The 19,248-nt window shown below is 44.0% G+C and overlaps 1 protein-coding gene across 8 annotated transcripts in view; it reads right to left on the reverse strand.

Moving 5' to 3' along the window:
• Positions 1-19,248, reverse strand: part of LOC110508187 (disco-interacting protein 2 homolog C) — a 257,629-nt gene that overhangs the window by 50,583 nt on the left and 187,798 nt on the right. For all 8 annotated transcript variants that reach the window (XM_036967148.1, XM_036967141.1, XM_036967142.1 and 5 more), the window contains 3 exons: positions 14,730-14,840; positions 6,633-6,756; positions 4,720-4,829 (listed from right to left, as the gene is read on the reverse strand). In XM_036967148.1, the coding sequence (XP_036823043.1) occupies positions 4,720-4,829; positions 6,633-6,756; positions 14,730-14,840 (345 nt within the window). The remainder of the gene's footprint in view (positions 1-4,719; positions 4,830-6,632; positions 6,757-14,729; positions 14,841-19,248) is intronic.

Below are 19,248 nucleotides of genomic sequence, written 5' to 3' on the forward strand. Positions count from 1 at the left end.
AGCAGACACATTTAAACCAGTCATGTTGCATACACTAACAACAGAGGACATTGATACATTCACTCACAGCCGACCGCTGTCCCAACTGCACTGGATAGATAAGTACATATACTGACAAAATCTACTATGCATTTAGTAGTCCAACAGCACAAGGAAGTAATGAATGTTTGAACACGTTCTTCTTGACCATGGGCGCCGGCCAGAGGGAAGCCTCTTTAACTGAGGGTGTAGAGGGTAGAGGTCGACAGATTCATTGGAATGATTAAATAGGGCCGATTTCAAGTTTTCATAACAATCGGAAATCTGTATTTTTGGACACCTTTATTTAACTAGGCAAGTCAGTTAAGAACACATTCTTATTTTCAATGATGGCCTAGGAACGGTGGGTTAACTGCCTTGTTCAGGGGCAGAACGACAGATTTTTACCTTGTCAGCTCGGGGATTTAATCTTGCAACCTTATGGTTAAGTAGTCCAACGCTCTAACCACCTGCTTTACATTGCACTCCATGAGGAGACTGTTACGCGAATGCAGTAAGAAGCCAAGGTAAGTTGCTAGCTAGCATTAAACGTATCTTATAAAAAACAAGCAATCCATCATAATCACAAGTTAACTACACATGGTTGATGATATTACTAGTTTATCTAGAGTGTCCTGCGTTGCATATAATCGATGCGGTGCGTATTCGCGAAAAAGGACTGTCGTTGCTCCAATGTGTACCTAACCATAAACATCAATGCCTTTCTTAAAATCAATACACAAGTATATATTTTTAAACCAGCATATTTAGTTAATATTGCCTGCTAAAATGACTTGTTGCGAACTGTGTGACCTGGCTCGTTGCAAACTGTGTGAAGACTATTTCTTCCTAACAAAGACAGCCAACTTCGCCAAACGGGGGATGATTTAACAAAAGCGCATTTGCGAAAAAAAGCACAATCATTGCACGACTGTACCTAACCATAAACATCAATGCCTTTATTAAAATCAATACACAGAAGTATATATTTTTAAACCTGCATATTTAGCTAAGCGCTAATAGCGTTTCAAACGTCACTCGCTCTGAGACCTTGAAGTAGTTGTTCCAGTTGCTCTGCAAGGGCCGCGGCTTTTGTGGAGCGATGGGTAACGATGCTTCGAGGGTGGCTGTTGTCGATGTGTTCCTGGTTCGAGCCCAGGTAGGGTGCGAGGAGAGAACCAGAAGCTATACTGTTACACTGTTATACTAAAGTGCCTATAAGAACATCCAATAGTCAAAGGTACAGTGGGGCAAAAAAGTATTTAGTCAGCCACCAATTGTGCAAGTTCTCCCACTTTAAAAGATGAGAGGCCTGCAATTCTCATCATAGGTACACTTCAACTATGACAGACAAAATGAGAAAAAAAATCCAGAAAATCACATTGTAGGATTTTTTATGAATTGATTTGCAAATTCAAAGAGAGTGGTTGGGACACTGACAGGTTGTTGCCAATGATGATCAGCTCCTTTGTTTATTCCAGATTGATGTGGAGGGCACTTGACGTGCACCATTCTTGAAGGTTGTTGGTCTGTTTAAAATAGCTGTCCCCATCTGATGTAGCATCTTTAAAAAAATGAGTCCTACCAGAGCCATGTCATCCGCGTACTTGAAAAGGCTCACATTGCTTCCTTGGCTCTTCATCTCATTAAGTGTAGATAGAGAACAACAACGGTAAAAGGACACACCCCTGGGTGTGTTCAGGGTCAGTTCATCAGAGAGGGCCCCATTCATGAGGACACACTGTGGGCAGTCAGTTAAAAAGTCCTTGATCCAACCTGCGAGGCCTCCGTTGACATTCAGGTCCAGTAGTCCTTTCAGCAGTGTGTGTATTTGCATTGTCTTGAAAGCTGAACTAAAATCAATAAATTGTGTGCATATGATTTAGCATGTTGAAGGTGACTAGCCACCATGTTCACCAAGGTCAGGGTAGCATCCTCAGTCCCCCTCTGTGCCTAATAGGCAAACTGTAATGGGTCCAATTGATCTGCTATGGACAGGGTAAGGTGCTTACTAACAACCCTTTCCAAGCATTTGGCCAGAAGGGGCGTGAGGGCCACAGGTCGAAAGTAATTTGGTGATTTGGCCCGTGACTTCTTAGGGGCTGGTACAATGGTCAACACCTTCAGGAGTTTGTCACTGTGCAGGTGCTCAGCAGGAGTTGAAACAGTCACGTGAAGACTCCCTTGAGCTGATTGGCGCAGACCTTCAGTACCTTGACCCGTAGACCGCCTGGGCCCATTGCTTTGTGTGGCTCAATATGTGACAAGCATGAGGCCACCTCACTCTTTGTTATGTGGACAGGAGAGGATTTGGGGATGCTCTCACATATTTGTTTACATTCATCTTTGAAATCGACTGTGGCAAATCTTTCATAGAAACAGTTAAGGTAATTTACAAAGGATGAAAAGTCTGCAATTGTATTGTTCCCTCTTTTCCTTTCCATTGCATTAAGTCCTTCCCATGCTTGTCTTGGATTGGCTGGACAGAACCTCTGCTCCACTTCATCCTTGAAGTCCTTTTTAGCTTTACACATTTTTGACCTAAATTCATTTTCTTTCTCCTTTACAGCATCAGTATCTCCTTTCAGGAAAGCAAACTTCCTTTCATTGAGGCACATTTTCAAGTCCTTAGCTACCCAGGGCTTGTTGTTGGTAAATACACAGAAAGTTTTAATGTTTATGACAGTATCCTCACAGAACTGGATGTAGGATGTGGTGCTGTCAGTCATCTCGTGGGGATCCCTGCACGAGTCAAAGAACACCTCCCAGTGTGATGTCAAAGCAATCCTTGAGCTCCTACCTACTCTCATCTGTTCACACCTGAATGAATTTCTCTACAGGTTATTCACGTTTAACCTGCTGACTGTATCTCGGTAGGAGATGGATAACGTTATGGTCGGATTTCCTGATGGGTGCTCTGCACACTGCCTTGTATGTGTCCTCTATGTTGCCATAACACTGGTCCAGGATGTGAGTTGAGCGAGTTGGACAGGTGACATACTGTACTGTTGCAGAGTGGGGAGGTGCGCGGAAATGGAGAGCATATTAAAATCCCCAAGCAGAAATACCGTCTGGTCAGCTGATCATGAAAGAGCAGCATTAAAACAGTCTGTAATCCTGTCAGCAGCTTCCTTATTGTTAGGTCCAGGCACATAGACCAGAGTAATGGTCATCTGTTCAAACTCGCGTGGACGATAGAATAGCCTGAATGATTCGACAAGAATCTGTCTCTGGTGCACACTTGTTCAATCACATTACACTGCGTGGCCCAAGTATTATCTACAAAGATACATAGCCCCCCGCCTATTGATTTATGTGACGTTGTTTCGTCTCCATCTGCTCTAACAACAGTCTATCCATCAATGTTCACATCAATATTGTCCTGCTTGAGCCACATTTCTGTAAAGCAGATTCAATTACTTATTCTAAAGTCCCCTTCAAATTTAACCCTTGCTGCTAACTCATCCAGGTTATTATTTAGTGACCGCATAGTTGACAGGGTGGTCACCGGGAGCGGGTGACAGCTTCCCCGCCTCCGTAGTCTGTCCCTAACACCACCTCTTGAGCCTCACTTTTGCTTGGTTTCCCTTTTTGACTTTGTAGAACAACCATCAGGCAAGGCCATGCTGTTTTGGAGAGAGTTTCATCTGGGAAAGAGAGCAGAAACGCAGGGGAGTAGGTGATGGTGGTTGATTTACTAATGGAATCCATACAACCCCCGGTAGTGATTGGAAAGTTTTCCTCATATTACACCGATTAGGATTAAGAAGGTCACACATGCCACGTACAATCCACTTTCAAACTTGCAACGCACTTGGATTTAGACAAAACAAAATTGAGCGATATAACTATAAACAAACAATTCACACAGATGAGCTCAGTGTCTGGCTCAGTGCCGCGCCCCCAATGGTATAGGGAATAAGGTGCCATTTTGGATGCAGACAATCCCAGTTGTCTGCTCTAATGATGTTCCATCATTTTCTTCTCTCTATTTCATTCTGAATTTTTCCACTCACTTCACAATCAACATAGAATATCTACACCTCTGGTTTAAATTACCGCCTGGCTGCATAAAAAGAGCCAAAGTAAATGAAGACAAACCACATTATCTGACTGGATTGACTGGTCTCCGGCTTCTTGCTAAATGGCACCCTATTCCGTTTAGAGTGCACTACCTTTGACCAGGGCCCAGGTCAAAAGTAGTGTACTATATAGGGGAAACGGTGTCATTTGGGAAATACATTTTGTCTCCCATACAGAAGCAACAACTGAATATCCAATCGCCAGACAGACAATGATAATCAAACCCCATGAAGCATATTGATCGGCAATCACAAGCAGATCGATTGACAACTACACCAAACAAGTGCTGTTTGCAGTTAGCCTAGACATCCCAATGAGAGCTGTGCACATGATCTAGCTGTAGTTAACCAATAACAGCAACACCTCTCTTCGTATTATGACTGATTCATATAATCAATATAGACTTCAGTCAATCCAATCACTCTGTGCTGTCAAGAGTGAGATACTTGTTAAACAGACCCAGGGGAATAGCATTCAAAATCAATGGGAGAAGAAACCAGACAGCAAAAACAACATTATTGTGGTGATGAACTTTATCTTGGTACAAGGTGGGAACATCTTGAAAATCATTCACGTTGTTGCATAAGCTGTCAAAGACATAACAGATCTGTGTGTTACCTCAATATAGGCTGTGTCGTTATTTGCATCCTTGATATGGGGGAACCAGTCTCTGGGGGGTTTGGATAGGTGCTTAGATTCAGTCACAAACCACAGTAGCTTTGGCCAGCCTGGATAGAGAGACAGACAGACAAACAGACAGACAGATCAAAGAGAGTTATTAGGACCAAGACAAAAGAAAAGACAATCAAGGCATTAGAGAGCGAGTCACAATCTGCCATTTAATGTGATGTGATTTTGATTTGATTTATTAGGATCCCCATTAGCCGAAGCCAATGGAGACAGCTAGTCTAGTGATTACCCTGAAGCGATCAATGAGCACTCATCCCGATTGATGCTGGGTTTTGCGTCCCTACTGTATGTAGTGCACTACTTTTGACCAGGGCCCATAGGGGGCTTTTTGGGAGGCATCCTGGGCCTGACCCAGGCTGTGTGCCAGTATTATATGTAGGGTTTCCATAGCCAGACCTCTACTCAGCCCTGACTTATGTCATCAATGCTAAAATGATAGCTTTAAATCCACTGGTTGGCATCAATACTGAGGAGCATGCACAATGGGGCTGCCGAGTGGTGCAACGGTCTAGGGCACCGCATCTCAGTGCTAGAGGCGTCACTACAGACCCTGGTTTGATTCCAGGCTGTATCACAACCGGCCGTGATTGGGAGTCCCATAGGGCAGCGCAAAATTAGCCCAACCTCGTCCGGGTTAGGGTTTGGCTGGGGTAGGCCATCATTGTAAATAAGAATTTGTTCTAACTGACCTGCCTAAAATGAAGGGAAAAAAATGAATTACACTGAGCTCTCTCTCCCTGACTGCTCTGTTCTTCACACAGTGGGCCATTCTATATGCAGCTACTGTGTACTAAACTATTCTGCATTACATGCAGCTACTGTGTACTAAACTATTCTGCATTACATGCAGCTACTGTGTACTAAATCATTCTATATGCAGTCTGTGTACTAAACCATTCTATATGCAGGCTGTGTACTAAACCATTCTATATGCAGCTCCTGTGTACTAAACCATTCTACATTACATGCAGCCACTGTGTACTAAACCATTCTACATTACATGCAGCTACTGTGTACTAAACCATTCTATATGCAGTCTGTGTACTTAACGATTCTACATGCAGCTCCTGTGTACTAAACCATTCTACAAGCAGCTACTGTGTACTAAACCATTCTACATGCAGCTACTGTGTACTAAACCATTCTACATGCAGCTACTGTGTACTAAACTATTCTATATGCAATCTGTGTACTTAACGATTCTATATGCAGCTCCTGTGTACTAAACCCTTCTACATGCAGCTACTGTGTACTAAACCATTCTATATGCATTCTGTGTACTAAACCATTCTATATGCAGTCTGTGTACTAAGCCATTCTATATGCAGTCTGTTTACTAAAACAAACCTGCCCTCCTATTTAATCACGTCTCTTCTGCCTGCTTATCCTTCCATTCCAAGTCTCTCCATTTGTTTTCAAATCAAATCAAATTTATTTATATAGCCCTTCGTACATCAGCTGATATCTCAAAGTGCTGTACAGAAACCCAGCCTAAAACCCCAAACAGCAAGCAATGCAGGTGTAGAAGCACGGAGAGGTTTTGGAGAGGAGCAATAAAATCCCCAAACTAAAAACCTGTTTGATATCAGTGTTTCATTTCAATACACCCTGGTAGTACAGAACCCTGTGCTGCTTTAGACACACTAAAATATCATTCCTAGAATGGTTATCCTTATTCAAGTCAATGAGTCTGTGATGGGTGACCAGACAGCAATATTGGAATTCTGGTTTTGTGGATGTAGTATCTTATGAAAACCATCTGACACAGCATCACATACGACAGCATATGACAGGACCACATCATGCAGTGGTGCGTCACATGCTTTGACACAGTTGCTGACCTTTGAACTGTGGGATCTCCCCTGTGGTGCTCTTGGGAAGGCCTTTATGGCAGGCGTCACTCGTCAAGGCAACCGTCACCCCACAGCTCCCCAGCAAAAAGCCTATCTGCTGGCTCCCTGCATCCTGTAGAGGGAGAGTGGGGGAGAGAGAGAGAAGATGGTCAAAGGAGAAAAGTCTCAGTCAACATTGCTTTTGTTTTCATATTGCACATCAATTAGGCATATTTTATATTCTCTGTACACGCATTCAGTCTTTTTATCTGGTGTTTTACGACTTTTAAGAGGGTATATTACTTTAGAAAAACAGTGATATCATCCTACCGTTCACACACATTGTGCGGTCCCCCCCCTCTCTGACAGTGTGTGTGGGTGGAGGAGTGAGCCCACACCAGCTCATATGGAGGAGACAGCCCTGCAAACCTGAGCTAGGGGGTTTCCTATTCTACACTACAGTATGCAGCCTTTCTGTCTCAGACCCCATCTCTCTGCTTAAACTGGGCCCATAGCCCTGCCGGTCTTCCTGCCTGCCGGTCTTCCTGCCTGCCGGTCTTCCTGCCTGCCGGTCTTCCTGCCTGCCGGTCTTCCTGCCTGCCGGTCTTCCTGCCTGCCTGCATCAGCTAAACCTGAGTCAGCAAAATGTCTAATTGAGCCGGGATGAAGGGAAATAGACGGAGATGGGAAGAGACAGCAGAGAGAAAGCAGAGAGGGATGTGTGAATGTGTGTGAGTAAGCAAGATGGGGAAAAGGCAGAGAGGTGAGGTGGTAGGTGTAAAACAAGAGAGAGCATGGGGGGGTGAAAGTTAAAGAAGGGAGGGAAGGGTGAAGGTTAAAGGGGGGGAAAGTCTGAAGGGTAAAGGGGGAGGGAAGGGTGAAGGTTAAAGGGGGGGAAAGTCTGAAGGGTAAAGGGGGAGGGAAGGGTGAAGGGTGAAGGGTAAGGGGGGAGGGTAGGGTGAAGGGTAAAGGGGGAGGGAAGGGTGAAGGGTAAAGGGGGAGGGAAGGGAAGGGTGAAGGGTGAAGGGTAAAGGGGGGAGGGAAGGGTGAAGGGTAAAGGGGGGAGAAAAGGGTGAAAGGTAAAAGGGGAGGGTAGGGTGAAGGGTAAAGGGAGAGGGTAGGGTGAAGAGTAAAGGGGGAGGGTAGGGTGAAGGGTAAAGGGGGAGGGTAGGGTGAAGGGTAAAGGGGGGAGGGTAGGGTGAAGGGTAAAAGGGGGAGGGTAGGGTGAAGGGTAAAGGGGGGAGGGAAGGGTGAAGGGTAAAGGGGGAGGGTAGGGTGAATGGTAAAGGGGGAGGGTAGGGTGAATGGTAAAGGGGGAGGGTAGGGTGAAGGGTAAAGGGGGAGGGTAGGGTGAAGGGTAAAGGGGGGAGGGAAGGGTGAAGGGTAAAGGGGGAGGGTAGGGTGAATGGTAAAGGGGGAGGGTAGGGTGAAGGGTAAAGGGGGAGGGTAGGGTGAAGGGTAAAGGGGGAGGGTAGGGTGAAGGGTAAAGGGGGAGAGTAGGGTGAAGGGTAAAGGGGGAGGGGAGGGTGAAGGGTAAAGGGGGAGGGGAGGGTGAAGGGTAAAGGGGGAGGGGAGGGTGAAGGGTAAAGGGGGAGGGGAGGGTGAAGGGTAAAGGGGGAGGGGAGGGTGAAGGGTAAAGGGGGAGGGGAGGGTGAAGGGTAAAAGGGGAGAGAAGGGTGAAGGGTAGAAGGGGAGAGAAGGGTGAAGGGTAGAAGGGGAGAGAAGGGTGAAGGGTAAAAGGGGAGGGAAGTGTGAAGGGTAAAGGAGGGAGGGAAGGGTGAAGGGTAAAGAAGGGTGAAGGGTAAAGGGGAGGGTAGGGTGAAGGGTAAAGGGGGGAGGGTAGGGTGAAGGGTAAAGGGGGAGGGTAGGGTGAAGGGTAAAGGGGGAGGGGAGGGTGAAGGGTAAAAGGGGAGAGAAGGGTGAAGGGTAAAAGGGGAGAGAAGGGTGAAGGGTAAAAAGGGGAGGGAAGTGTGAAGGGTAAAGGAGGGAGGGAAGGGTGAAGGGTAAAGAAGGGTGAAGGGTAAAGGGGAGGGTAGGGTGAAGGGTAAAGGGGGGAGGGTAGGGTGAAGGGTAAAGGTGGGAGGGTAGGGTGAAGGGTAAAGGGGAGGGAAGGGTGAAGGGGGAGGCTAGTTACTCAACTGGTGATTTTCCTTCTCTTGAGTTCCATCACAGTCGAGTGTGTGTGTGGGATGACTATGTGTGAGCTACTGGCTGCATGCAGACTTGAGAGTCTTATAGGCATAATATTAAATATATACTATTTAGCAGACCCTATGATCCATCTTTCTATTCTACTGTTACTTCAATATCTAGAATTATTCAAACTGTTTTATAGAGACAAATGTTAATACACCCTGTTAAAGTGAATGCTTTAAAGCAGGGGTACTACTATTTGAGAAGGTCCAGTGACACAAATTTCCAAGGCGGCAAACGCACAATTGGGTCGACGCACAATTGGCCTTGCGTCGTCCGGGTTAGGGAGGGATTGGTCGGTAGGGATCTCCTTGTCTCATCGTGCACCAGCGACTCCTGTGGCGGGCCGGGCGCAGTGCGCGCTAGCCAAGGTTGCCAGGTGCACGGTGTAGCCTCCGACACATTGGTGCGGCTGGCTTCCGGGTTGGATGCGCGATGTGTTAAGAAGCAGTACGGGTGGTTGGGTTGTGTATCGGAGGACGCATGACATTCAGCCTTCGTCTCTCCCGAGCCCGTACGGGAGTTGTAGCAATGAGACAAGATAGTTGCTACTACAACAATTGGATACCACGAAATTGGGGAGAAAAAAGGGGTAAAAATTCAAAAAAATAATAATAATAAAAAAAAATTAAAAAATAAAGTGCATGTTTTCTGGAGAACAAAGGAGAGTTGAGCAAAAATAATAATCTGAATGCACAGAACGTCACTGTGGGCCATGTAATATTAATGTAGAAGTCTTGCCCTGCATTAATGAGAGGAATTACCCTTTGTCTCCTGCCAATGCTTGAACTTGGTGGTGTGAGAGCAATTCAGACACTGGTGCAGGTGTTCATTGCCTGGTGCGGTATTTGATTTTAATAAAAGTTACTTGTGGAGAAGGCTGATTCACAGCTGTATGTGGAGTCAAATATGGTCCGGATGTACAGTACCCGTCAAAGGTTTGGACACAGCTATATCAAAACTATGAAATAACACATAGAAAATCATGTAGTAACAAAAAAGTGTTAATCAAATCAAAATATATTTTATATTTGAGAATCTTTAAAGTAGCCACCCTCTTGGCATTCTCTCAACCAGCTTCACCTGGAATGCTTTTCCAACAGTTTGGAAGGAGTTCCCACATTTGCTGAGCACTTGCTGGCTGCTTTGACTTCACTCTGCGGGCCAACTCATCCAAAACCATCTCAATTGGGTTGAGGTCGGGTGATTGTGGAGGCCAGGTCATCTGATGCAGCACTCCATCACTCTCCTTCTTGGTCTGGGTCATTATCCTGTCCTGAGTGGGACTGTCCAAATGATAGTCCCACTAAGCGCACACCAGATGAGATGGCAAATCTCTGTGGTAACTATGTTGGTTAAGTGTGCCTTGAATTCTAAATAAATCACAGACTGTCACCAGCAAAGCACCCCCACACCATTAAACCATGTCCTACATGCTTTACGGTGGGAACTACACATACGGAGATCATCTGTTCACCTACTCTGAGTCTCACAAAGACATGCCGGTTGGAACCAAGAATATCACATTTCCCAAAGGAATCCCAAAGGACAGAAATCCACCGGTATAATGTCCATTGCTCGTGTTCCTTGGCCCAAGCAAGTCTTCTTATTGGTGTCCTTTAGCAGTGGTTTCTTTGCAACAATTCAATCATGAACAATTGATGTTGAGATGTGTCTGTTACTTGAACTCTGTGAAGCATTTATTTGGGCTGCAATTTCTGAGGCTGGTAAATCTAATGAACTTGTCCTCTGCAGCAGAGGTAACAATGGGTCTTTCTTTCCTGTTACGGTCCTCATGAGAGCCAGTTTCATCATAGTGCTTGATGGTTTTTACGACTGCAAATGTTTAGTATTGGCAGACATTCCTGTCTTAAAGTAATGATGAACTGCCATTTATCTTTGCTTAATTATGCCATAATATGGACTTGGTCTTTAATCAAATAGGGCTATCTTCTGTATACCACCCCTACCTTGTCACAACACAATTGATTGGCTCAAACACAATAAAGAAGGAAATAAATTCAACAAATTAACTTTTAAAAGCACACCTGTTAATTTAAATGCATTCCAGGTGAAGCTGGTTGAGAGAATGACATGGGATGAAATCAACATGGTTGGGAACATCTCTGCCTCGTAGCAGGCGGTGTTGTAGGGATGATGCTGCGCTCAAATGTTGATCCGTTTCAGAATCGTTGTCATGACCTCAGAATACTATTTTCTCAGGCACACAGGACAGATTGATGGATGATGCAGTGATATGATGTCAGGTCAGGGTGGTCCTCTTTCAAACGTGCAACCAGTCCCCTCCCTCTTTCCATCATGGCTGGAGTGCCATCTGTGGTGATGGAGACCACGGACTTCAGATCTCTCCCCCTTTTTGTCAGCATCCCTTTGATGACGTCACGGATATCCTCACCCTGCATATGGGCTTCTCGATTTGTTAAGCCCAACAGCTCCTCACAAAATGTCTTAATCGTTTTGTTATAAAATCTGACAAACACCAGAAGCTGGGCATCAGTGTTATCGGTTGATTCATCCACAGCTAATGAAATGCATGGTGCATTCTGAATGGCCACATCAAGTTGTGAAGTGAAATCTTCAGCTAATATTTCAGTTCTCCTCATTGCTGTGGAATGTGACAGTGGGATCTGTTTTTTCCCTGAGCTCATCTTTTTGTTTAACTTCAAGCGAGGTGTCAGCCACTTCTCATATGCATTATTTTACCAACTCATCGTCTGAACATGTATCCTCAGTGAACACTCCATTGCATGTTGTTGGCCTATCAGGGAATTGACAAGGACTTTAGTGGACCTCTCATATTGGGATTTGAGTTGGTGAATCTTGTTTGTTCTCACCTCCGTGTTCAAGGGATACATCTGATCAAATGTACCATGCCTGGTGTTATAATGGTGGTTAACATTGGCACTTTTCACAAGAGCTACGGACTCAGTGCACATTGGTTTTGTGCTAGAGTTGCAGGGAGAATGAATAAATACTGTTCCGTCCACTCGTCTTTAAATATTCGATTTTCAGAGTATTTTTTAAACATTTTTTAACAAGCCATATTAACAAAGATGCTGGTAACTAAGCTCCTATCTGTGACATGTACAGTAAACTGCGGTCAAATTTTTCTGATTCTTTCTGTCTGCTTGTCCCAAGGTTCCGCTGAGGATATTTGGATTAATGTGATTGGGTAAGATGGTCCGGACGCGGACCGCCAGTTGAGTTTAGCTGCATTAACTTAAGAATCTGCCACTTTTTTCAATTTTTGCCTAAAATGACATACCCAAATCTAACTGCTTGTAGCTCAGGCCCTGAAGCAAGAATATGCATATTCTTGGTACCATTTGAAAGGAAATACATTTTTTGTGGAAATGTGAAAGGAATGTAGGAGAATATAACACAATAGATCTGGAAAAGATAATACAAAGAAAAAAAAAAAACGTTATTTTGTATTTTTTGTAACATCTTTAAAATGCAAGAGAAAGGCCATAATGTATTATTCCAGCCCAGGTGCAATTTAGATTTTGGCAATATTATTCCAAAACTAGATGGCAGCGGTGTATGTGCAGTGTAAGTTTTAGACTGATCCAACGAGCATTGTATTTATGTTACAATTTTTGTATCAAGACTGCTCAAATGTGCCTAATTATTTTATTAATAACTTTTCAAGTTCAAAATTGTGCATTCTCCTCAAACAATAGCGTGGTATTCTTTCACTGTAATAGCTACTGTAAATTGGACAGTGCAGTTAGATTAAAGGTTGTTTCCTTTTTGTAATGCAGCTTATTTCAGAACATTTGATCCCACAAAGGGGCTGATATCCGTCTGATTTGTACAATTCAGAGCCTGTATGGCTCCTATCTCTGTATAGATATCTGATACCTCCACATACTGTAAAAGCAATACAATTGTGTCAAGTTGGCTGGATGTCCTTTGGCTGATTGGGCCATTCTTAATACACACGGGAAACTGTTGAGCATGAACAACCCAGCAGCCTTGCATTTCTTGACACCAACCGGTGTACCTGGCACCTACTACCATACTCTGTTGAAAGGCACTTCAATCTTTTGTCTTGCCCATTCACCCTCTGACTGGCACACATACACAATCCATGTCTCAATTGTCTCAAGGCTTAAAAATCCTTCTTTAACCTGTCTCCTCCCCTTCAGCTACAATGATTGAAGTGGATTTAACACAACTGACATCAATAAGGGATCATAGCATTCACCTGGTCAGTCTATGGAAAAAGCAGGTGTTCTTAATGTTTTGTACACAGTGTATACAGTGCCTGTAAATTGCTGAAATGCATTGCTTGCTATATTTTCCCATTATTAATGCAGCATAACATAATACAATGTTATGAGGACATTTTACATTTACATTTTGTCATATAGCAGACACTCTTATCCAGAGCAATTTACAGGAGCAATTAGGGTAAAGTGCCTTGCTAAAGGGCACGTCGACAGATTTCTTACCTAGTTGGCTCAGAAATTTGAACCAGCGACCTTTCAGTTACTGACCCAGCGCTCTTAACCAATAGGATACCTGCCGCCCGTAACACTAATAACCGTATCTGAGCATGATACCAGTGATGTTCTCCCACAGAGAGTGGAACCACAAAGTCTTGTTTAATAATCCCTATTGGATCCAGATGCTGTGGAGACATCATGGGCGTCTGGTTTCTCTATGGCCCCTTCCAGAAATATTACACTATGATAACTGCAGGTAAGGTAAGCCTTGTCCAAGCCAGAACAGCCCATAGGGCAGGAGCCTCTCTCCTGTTTCTGTAGCTTGAGGAAGCTTTGATGTAAAAGTACACCCCTGGAAGAGGACACTTGCCCACAACTGTGTTAATAAGCCAAGTTACTCCCCCTCAGCACAGAGCGGTGACATATCTTTAGTCCTCCTCTATGAATAAATCTGTATGTGTCCCAAATAGCACAAAGGTCAAAAATAGGTCAAAAGTAGTGCACTACATAGGGAATAGGGTGACTATTTGGAAAACAGCCTCGTCCAGAGAGAACCAAATGCTCCCAAATCCCTTCTACCTGTTGATCACCCTCCAGTTACCAGGATGACTTCAGCTCCAGCCTCACTGCCTGAGTCTGCCTCTGTCTGACTGGCCCTGTTGGAGAGAGTGGTAAACATCCCAAATGGCACCCTATTCCCTATATAGGACAGAACCTGTGCTCTGTTTGCCTCTGTAGCATATGACACATCAATGCGCTACTGACTGCTATCTCTCTGGATGTCCTCCACCTCCCTCAGACCTCCTCCCTATGGCCAGGATTACATGTGTTGATCCTCTGACTGAACCACAGAGATAGAACTGGTCAGGGCAGGCAGGCAGACTGAGTCACATCAGGACGTGAGCTGCATCATAACAGAAGAACACACCACCAACTTCCTGGAGCCTCCATTCTTTACAATTTTTTCTATTTTTATTTAACCTTTATTTACATTGGTTTATTCTCATTGAGATCAAATCACTTTTACAAGACAGACCAGTTCACTAGTGAAAAACTCCCCCTAGTCTTCTGGTTCTACACACTGCGTGGTCAACAGGTATTCTCCACTCTGACCTCCAACTTCACCAACTTCACTAGAGAAGGGACCAGACTGATCTCCTGACTGCAAAGGGCCTAGATTTACATGGCTACAGTATCTCTGCTCTTTCTCTGTGTGACAACATGACTGTTGGACAGCCTACTGTAATTCTGAACACTGATATGAAGAGAATCCTATCACCGCCGACCTGGGCTCTGGTCAAAAGTAGTGCACTACATAGGGGATACGGTACCATTTGGGACAAACTTTATGCGGCTGGCCTTGATGACCGAGGAAGACACACGTACACAATTGTGTGTGTGTGGCGTGTGCACGTTTGCGTGTACGTGTGAGCGGCCTTACCTTTCTCGTAAGTGGCACTTCAATTGGCACAGGGACAAGTTCGGCCAGTAGGCATCCGTAAAAGGCAACCATGAAGGCAGCCGGGTCGTTGTTGGGAAAGACCAGAGCTACCTGTGGACAGATAAATCACATAAAGGTTAGACAGAAGTGGTCATTATATAACTAAATGGGAAATCACCCACTAACCCACCCATCCAGACCCATATCAAACATCTCCAATCCAAAGTTAAATCTAGAATTGGCTTCATATTTCGCAACAAAGCATCCTTCACTCATGCTGCCAAACATACCCTTGTAAAACTGACCATCCTACCAATCCTCGACTTTGGCGATGTCATTTACCAAATAGCCTCCAATACCCTACTCAACAAATTGGATGCAGTCTATCACAGTGCAATCCGTTTTGTCACCAAAGCCCCATACACTACCCACCATTGCGACCTGTACGCTCTCGTCGGCTGGCCCTCGCTTCATACTCGTCGCCAAACCCACTGGCTCCATGTCATCTACAAGACCCTGCTAGGTAAAGTCCCCCCTTATCTCAGCTCGCTGGTCACCATAGCATCTCCCACCTGTAGCACACGCTCCAGCAGGTATATCTCTCTAGTCACCCCCAAAACCAATTCTTTCTTTGGCCGCCTCTCCTTCCAGTTCTCTGCTGCCAATGACTGGAACGAACTACAAAAATCTCTGAAACTGGAAACACTTATCTCCCTCACTAGCTTTAAGCACCAACTGTCAGAGCAGCTCACAGATTACTGCACCTGTACATAGCCCACCTATAATTTAGCCCAAACAACTACCTCTTCCCCTACTGTATTTAATTAATTTATTTATTTAGCTCCCCATTATTTTTATTTCTACTTTGCACATTCTTCCATTGCAAATCTACCATTCCAGTGTTTTACTTGCTATATTGTATTTACTTTGCCACCATGGCCTTTTTTTGCCTTTACCTCCCTTATCTCACCTCATTTGCTCACATCGTATATAGACTTGTTTATACTGTACTATTGACTGTATGTTTGTTTTACTCCATGTGTAACTCTGTGTCGTTGTATGTGTCGAACTGCTTTGCTTTATCTTGGCCAGGTCGCAATTGTAAATGAGAACTTGTTCTCGACTTGCCTACCTGGTTAAATAAAGGTGAAAAAAAATAATAATAATTTTAAAAAAAATACACAATTGGTTAGGTCACCAATATATATCCTCTATACGCATTCTGACTTTAAAGGTGGGAGGTTTGTGGAAAAAGTGGTTAAAGCTCAAACATGGTATGCTTTCTGACTTGAAAGAAAGGAGATTTTAGTAAAGTGGAAATTTGTCCATATCGGTTAAGAAGCAGCAGAAAATCTGTATGTCTGAAATCTCATCAATCATCGTAAACTGAGGCGTTTTAGGTCAGTGTTGTCACGCCCTGACCTTAGAGAGACATTTTATTTCTCTATTTGGTTAGGTCAGGGTGTGATGTGGGGTGGGCATTCTATTTTTTGTTTTCTAGGTTTCTTTATTTCTATGTTTTGTCCGGGTATGGTTCTCAATCAGGGACAGCTGTCTACCATTGTCTCTGATTGAGAATCATTCTTAGGTATCCCTTTTTCCCTCCATTCAGTGTGGGTAGTTAACTTTATTTGTGGCACTTAGCCCTGTTAACTTCACGGTTGTTTGTTTTGTTGGCGACATTTTAAATAAAAAGGAAAATGTACGCTCACCACGCTGCACCTTGGTCTACTTCCAACAACACCAGTGACAAGTGTTGTGATGACAAGGTCCCAAATGCAGCCTAAACTCCAAAATCTCATAAAATATGACTTCATGCTAAGATATGAAAGCATGCTGTTAACATTATCCCATTGAAGCCCAGTGAAGTCAGCCTATTGAGGGAGTTTCTTTTCACCCGCTGACAGATGATTGGTGATGTCTAAACCTGGTTCAAAAAGAGGGCCTTTTCTCCTCAACACTGGAGTCAGAAAATGAGTTTGGTTGCTTCCCAAATGGCACCATATTCCCTATAAAGTGCACTATTTTTTAACAGAGCCCTATAGGCCTTGGTCAGAAGTAGTACACTGTAAATAGAATAGGGTGCCATTTGGGACGCAATCTTTTTCTACAAAGGGGCCGATTGAGCGTCAGCAGCAAGGCAGGCAGCCTTATCAGAAAGGTGAGATGCAGACCTCTCACTGAGCATCTGGCCTCTCTCTCTCACTATCTCAATTCAATTCAAAGAGCATGGGAAACAAATGTTTACATTGCCAAAGCAAGTGAAATAGATAATAAACAAAAGTGAAATACATTTTGTTTTTTAACAGTAAACATCTCTCTCTCTCTCACACACACCTGATGTTATCTCCTCCAGACACTTTCATCTGCCTAATGCAGCTCTCTCAGCTCAAGCAGGCCCCAACAGAGAGAAGCAGATCACACAAAATGACAATGCTTCTCAACACAAAAAAAACTACTTCCTAGATCCTATATCTCATGTGTGCTTAGTGCCCTCGACTTGATCAATGGTGGAGTCCTTGTTATCTGGTGTTACTGCATGTTGGATCAGATGTGTACCAGGCTGCATGTCTGGCCTGGTGGTAGGACTGATAACAGTCTGTGTGTGTGCGCCCGATAACAGTAAATGTAGTCCTAAGTGCTGTTAATGGTTCCCATGTTGGACAGAGAACCATACTGTAGCCCTGACTGAACAGCATCTGGGGGTGGAAGAGTGCACCTCCCTGGATGGAACACAGTACCACATGTCCTCTACATACAGTCTCAAATGGCACCCTATTCCCTATATAGTGCACTACTTTTGACCTGAGTCCTATGGCCTTATGCGCAATATAGGGAATAGGGTGCCATTTGAGACAGTCATTGACCAGGCTGGTCGTGTTCAAAAGGATAAGGTTACTATAGCTAGCTACAGCAGGTAACCTTACCTGTATTTAAGAGCGTTGTCACATGAGGAACAGTTAGTTGTTAAACAACGCCATGCTTTTCTTGAATTCCCTTTTCCATACAGACTGTGTCAATACAAACACCTGTCATTTCTGGGTGCTGTAAAATCTTTTTTCAGAGCGTTCAATGTCACCCTGAAAAAAGCTTTTTCCCTCTACTTCCGTGCTGTTACCGTGTGAGCCGTGACACATCCCATTCTGATAAACCTCCACGCAGCTCTGGAGGGACTTATTATAGGCTTCAATAAACTCCTTATGAAAAGTCTAGTCAATGCTACTTTGTAATTTACAGGGAGGGGGCGGGAGAAGAAACATCCTGTATAGTAATTAACCACTCCTCTAGTTAACAAGGAAACACTGGCATGATGCCAGCTTGGTTGCGTCCCAAATAGCATACTATTGCCTTTATAGTGGACTACTTTTGACCAAGGCCCATATGTCCTACCAAGCAAGCAGAGGGGAATAACCTACCTAGATGAAAGGAACAAAGCAATGTCCTTATAATAGGACGGATGATGAGGAGACTTGGCGAACACAGATTGGAACAATATGGAAAGTTTATAGTTCTTCATTACAATCCTCTACTCGTAATTCAAAGCTGGCGACATGTTGTGTTAATGTATACCGTGAGTTGTAAATCATGGCAGTAGTAAAGATGGCAGTGGTAAAGACAACAGTAGTAAAGACAACAGTGGTAAAGACGGCAGTGGTAAAGACGGCAGTGGTAAAGACAACAGTGGTAAAGACGGCAGTGGTAAAGACGGCAGTGGTAAAGACAACAGTGGTAAAGACAACAGTGGTAAAGACAACAGTGGTAAAGACAACAGTAGTAAAGACAACGGTAGTAAAGACGGCGGTGGTAAAGACGGCGGTGGTAAAGACGGCAGTGGTAAAGACAACAGTGGTAAAGACGACAGTGGTAAAGACGACAGTGGTAAAGACGACAGTGGTAAAGACGACAGTGGTAAAGACGACAGTGGTAAAGACGACAGTGGTAAAGACGGCAGTGGTAAAGACGGCAGTGGTAAAGACGGCAGTGGTAAAGACGGCAGTGGTAAAGACGGCAGTGGTAAAGATAACAGTGGTAAATATGGCAGTAGTAAAGATTGCAGTAGTAAAGATAACAGTGGTAAAGATAACAGTGGTAAAGATGGCAGTGGTGAAGATAACAGTAGTAAAGATAACAGTAGTAAAGGTGGCAGTAGTAAGTAAAGACAACAGTAGTAAAGATGGCAGTAGTAAAGACAACAGTAGTAAAGATGGCAGTAGTAAAGATAACAGTAGTAAAGATAACAGTAGTAAAGATAACAGTAGTAAAGATGGCAGTAGTAAAGATAACAGTGGTAAAGATGGCAGTGGTGAAGATAACAGTAGTAAAGATGGCAGTAGTAAGTAAAGACAACAGTAGTAAAGATGGGAGTAGTAAAGACCATAGTAGTAAATTTAACAGTAGTAAAGATGGCAGTAGTAAAGATGGCAGTAGTAAAGATGGCAGTAGTAAAGATGACAGTGGTAAGTAAAGACAACTGTAGTAAAGATGGCAGTAGTAAAGATGGCAGTAGTAAAGATGGCAG

Source organism: Oncorhynchus mykiss, chromosome 28, assembly GCF_013265735.2.
Source record: "Oncorhynchus mykiss isolate Arlee chromosome 28, USDA_OmykA_1.1, whole genome shotgun sequence".
NCBI lineage: Eukaryota > Metazoa > Chordata > Actinopteri > Salmoniformes > Salmonidae > Oncorhynchus > Oncorhynchus mykiss.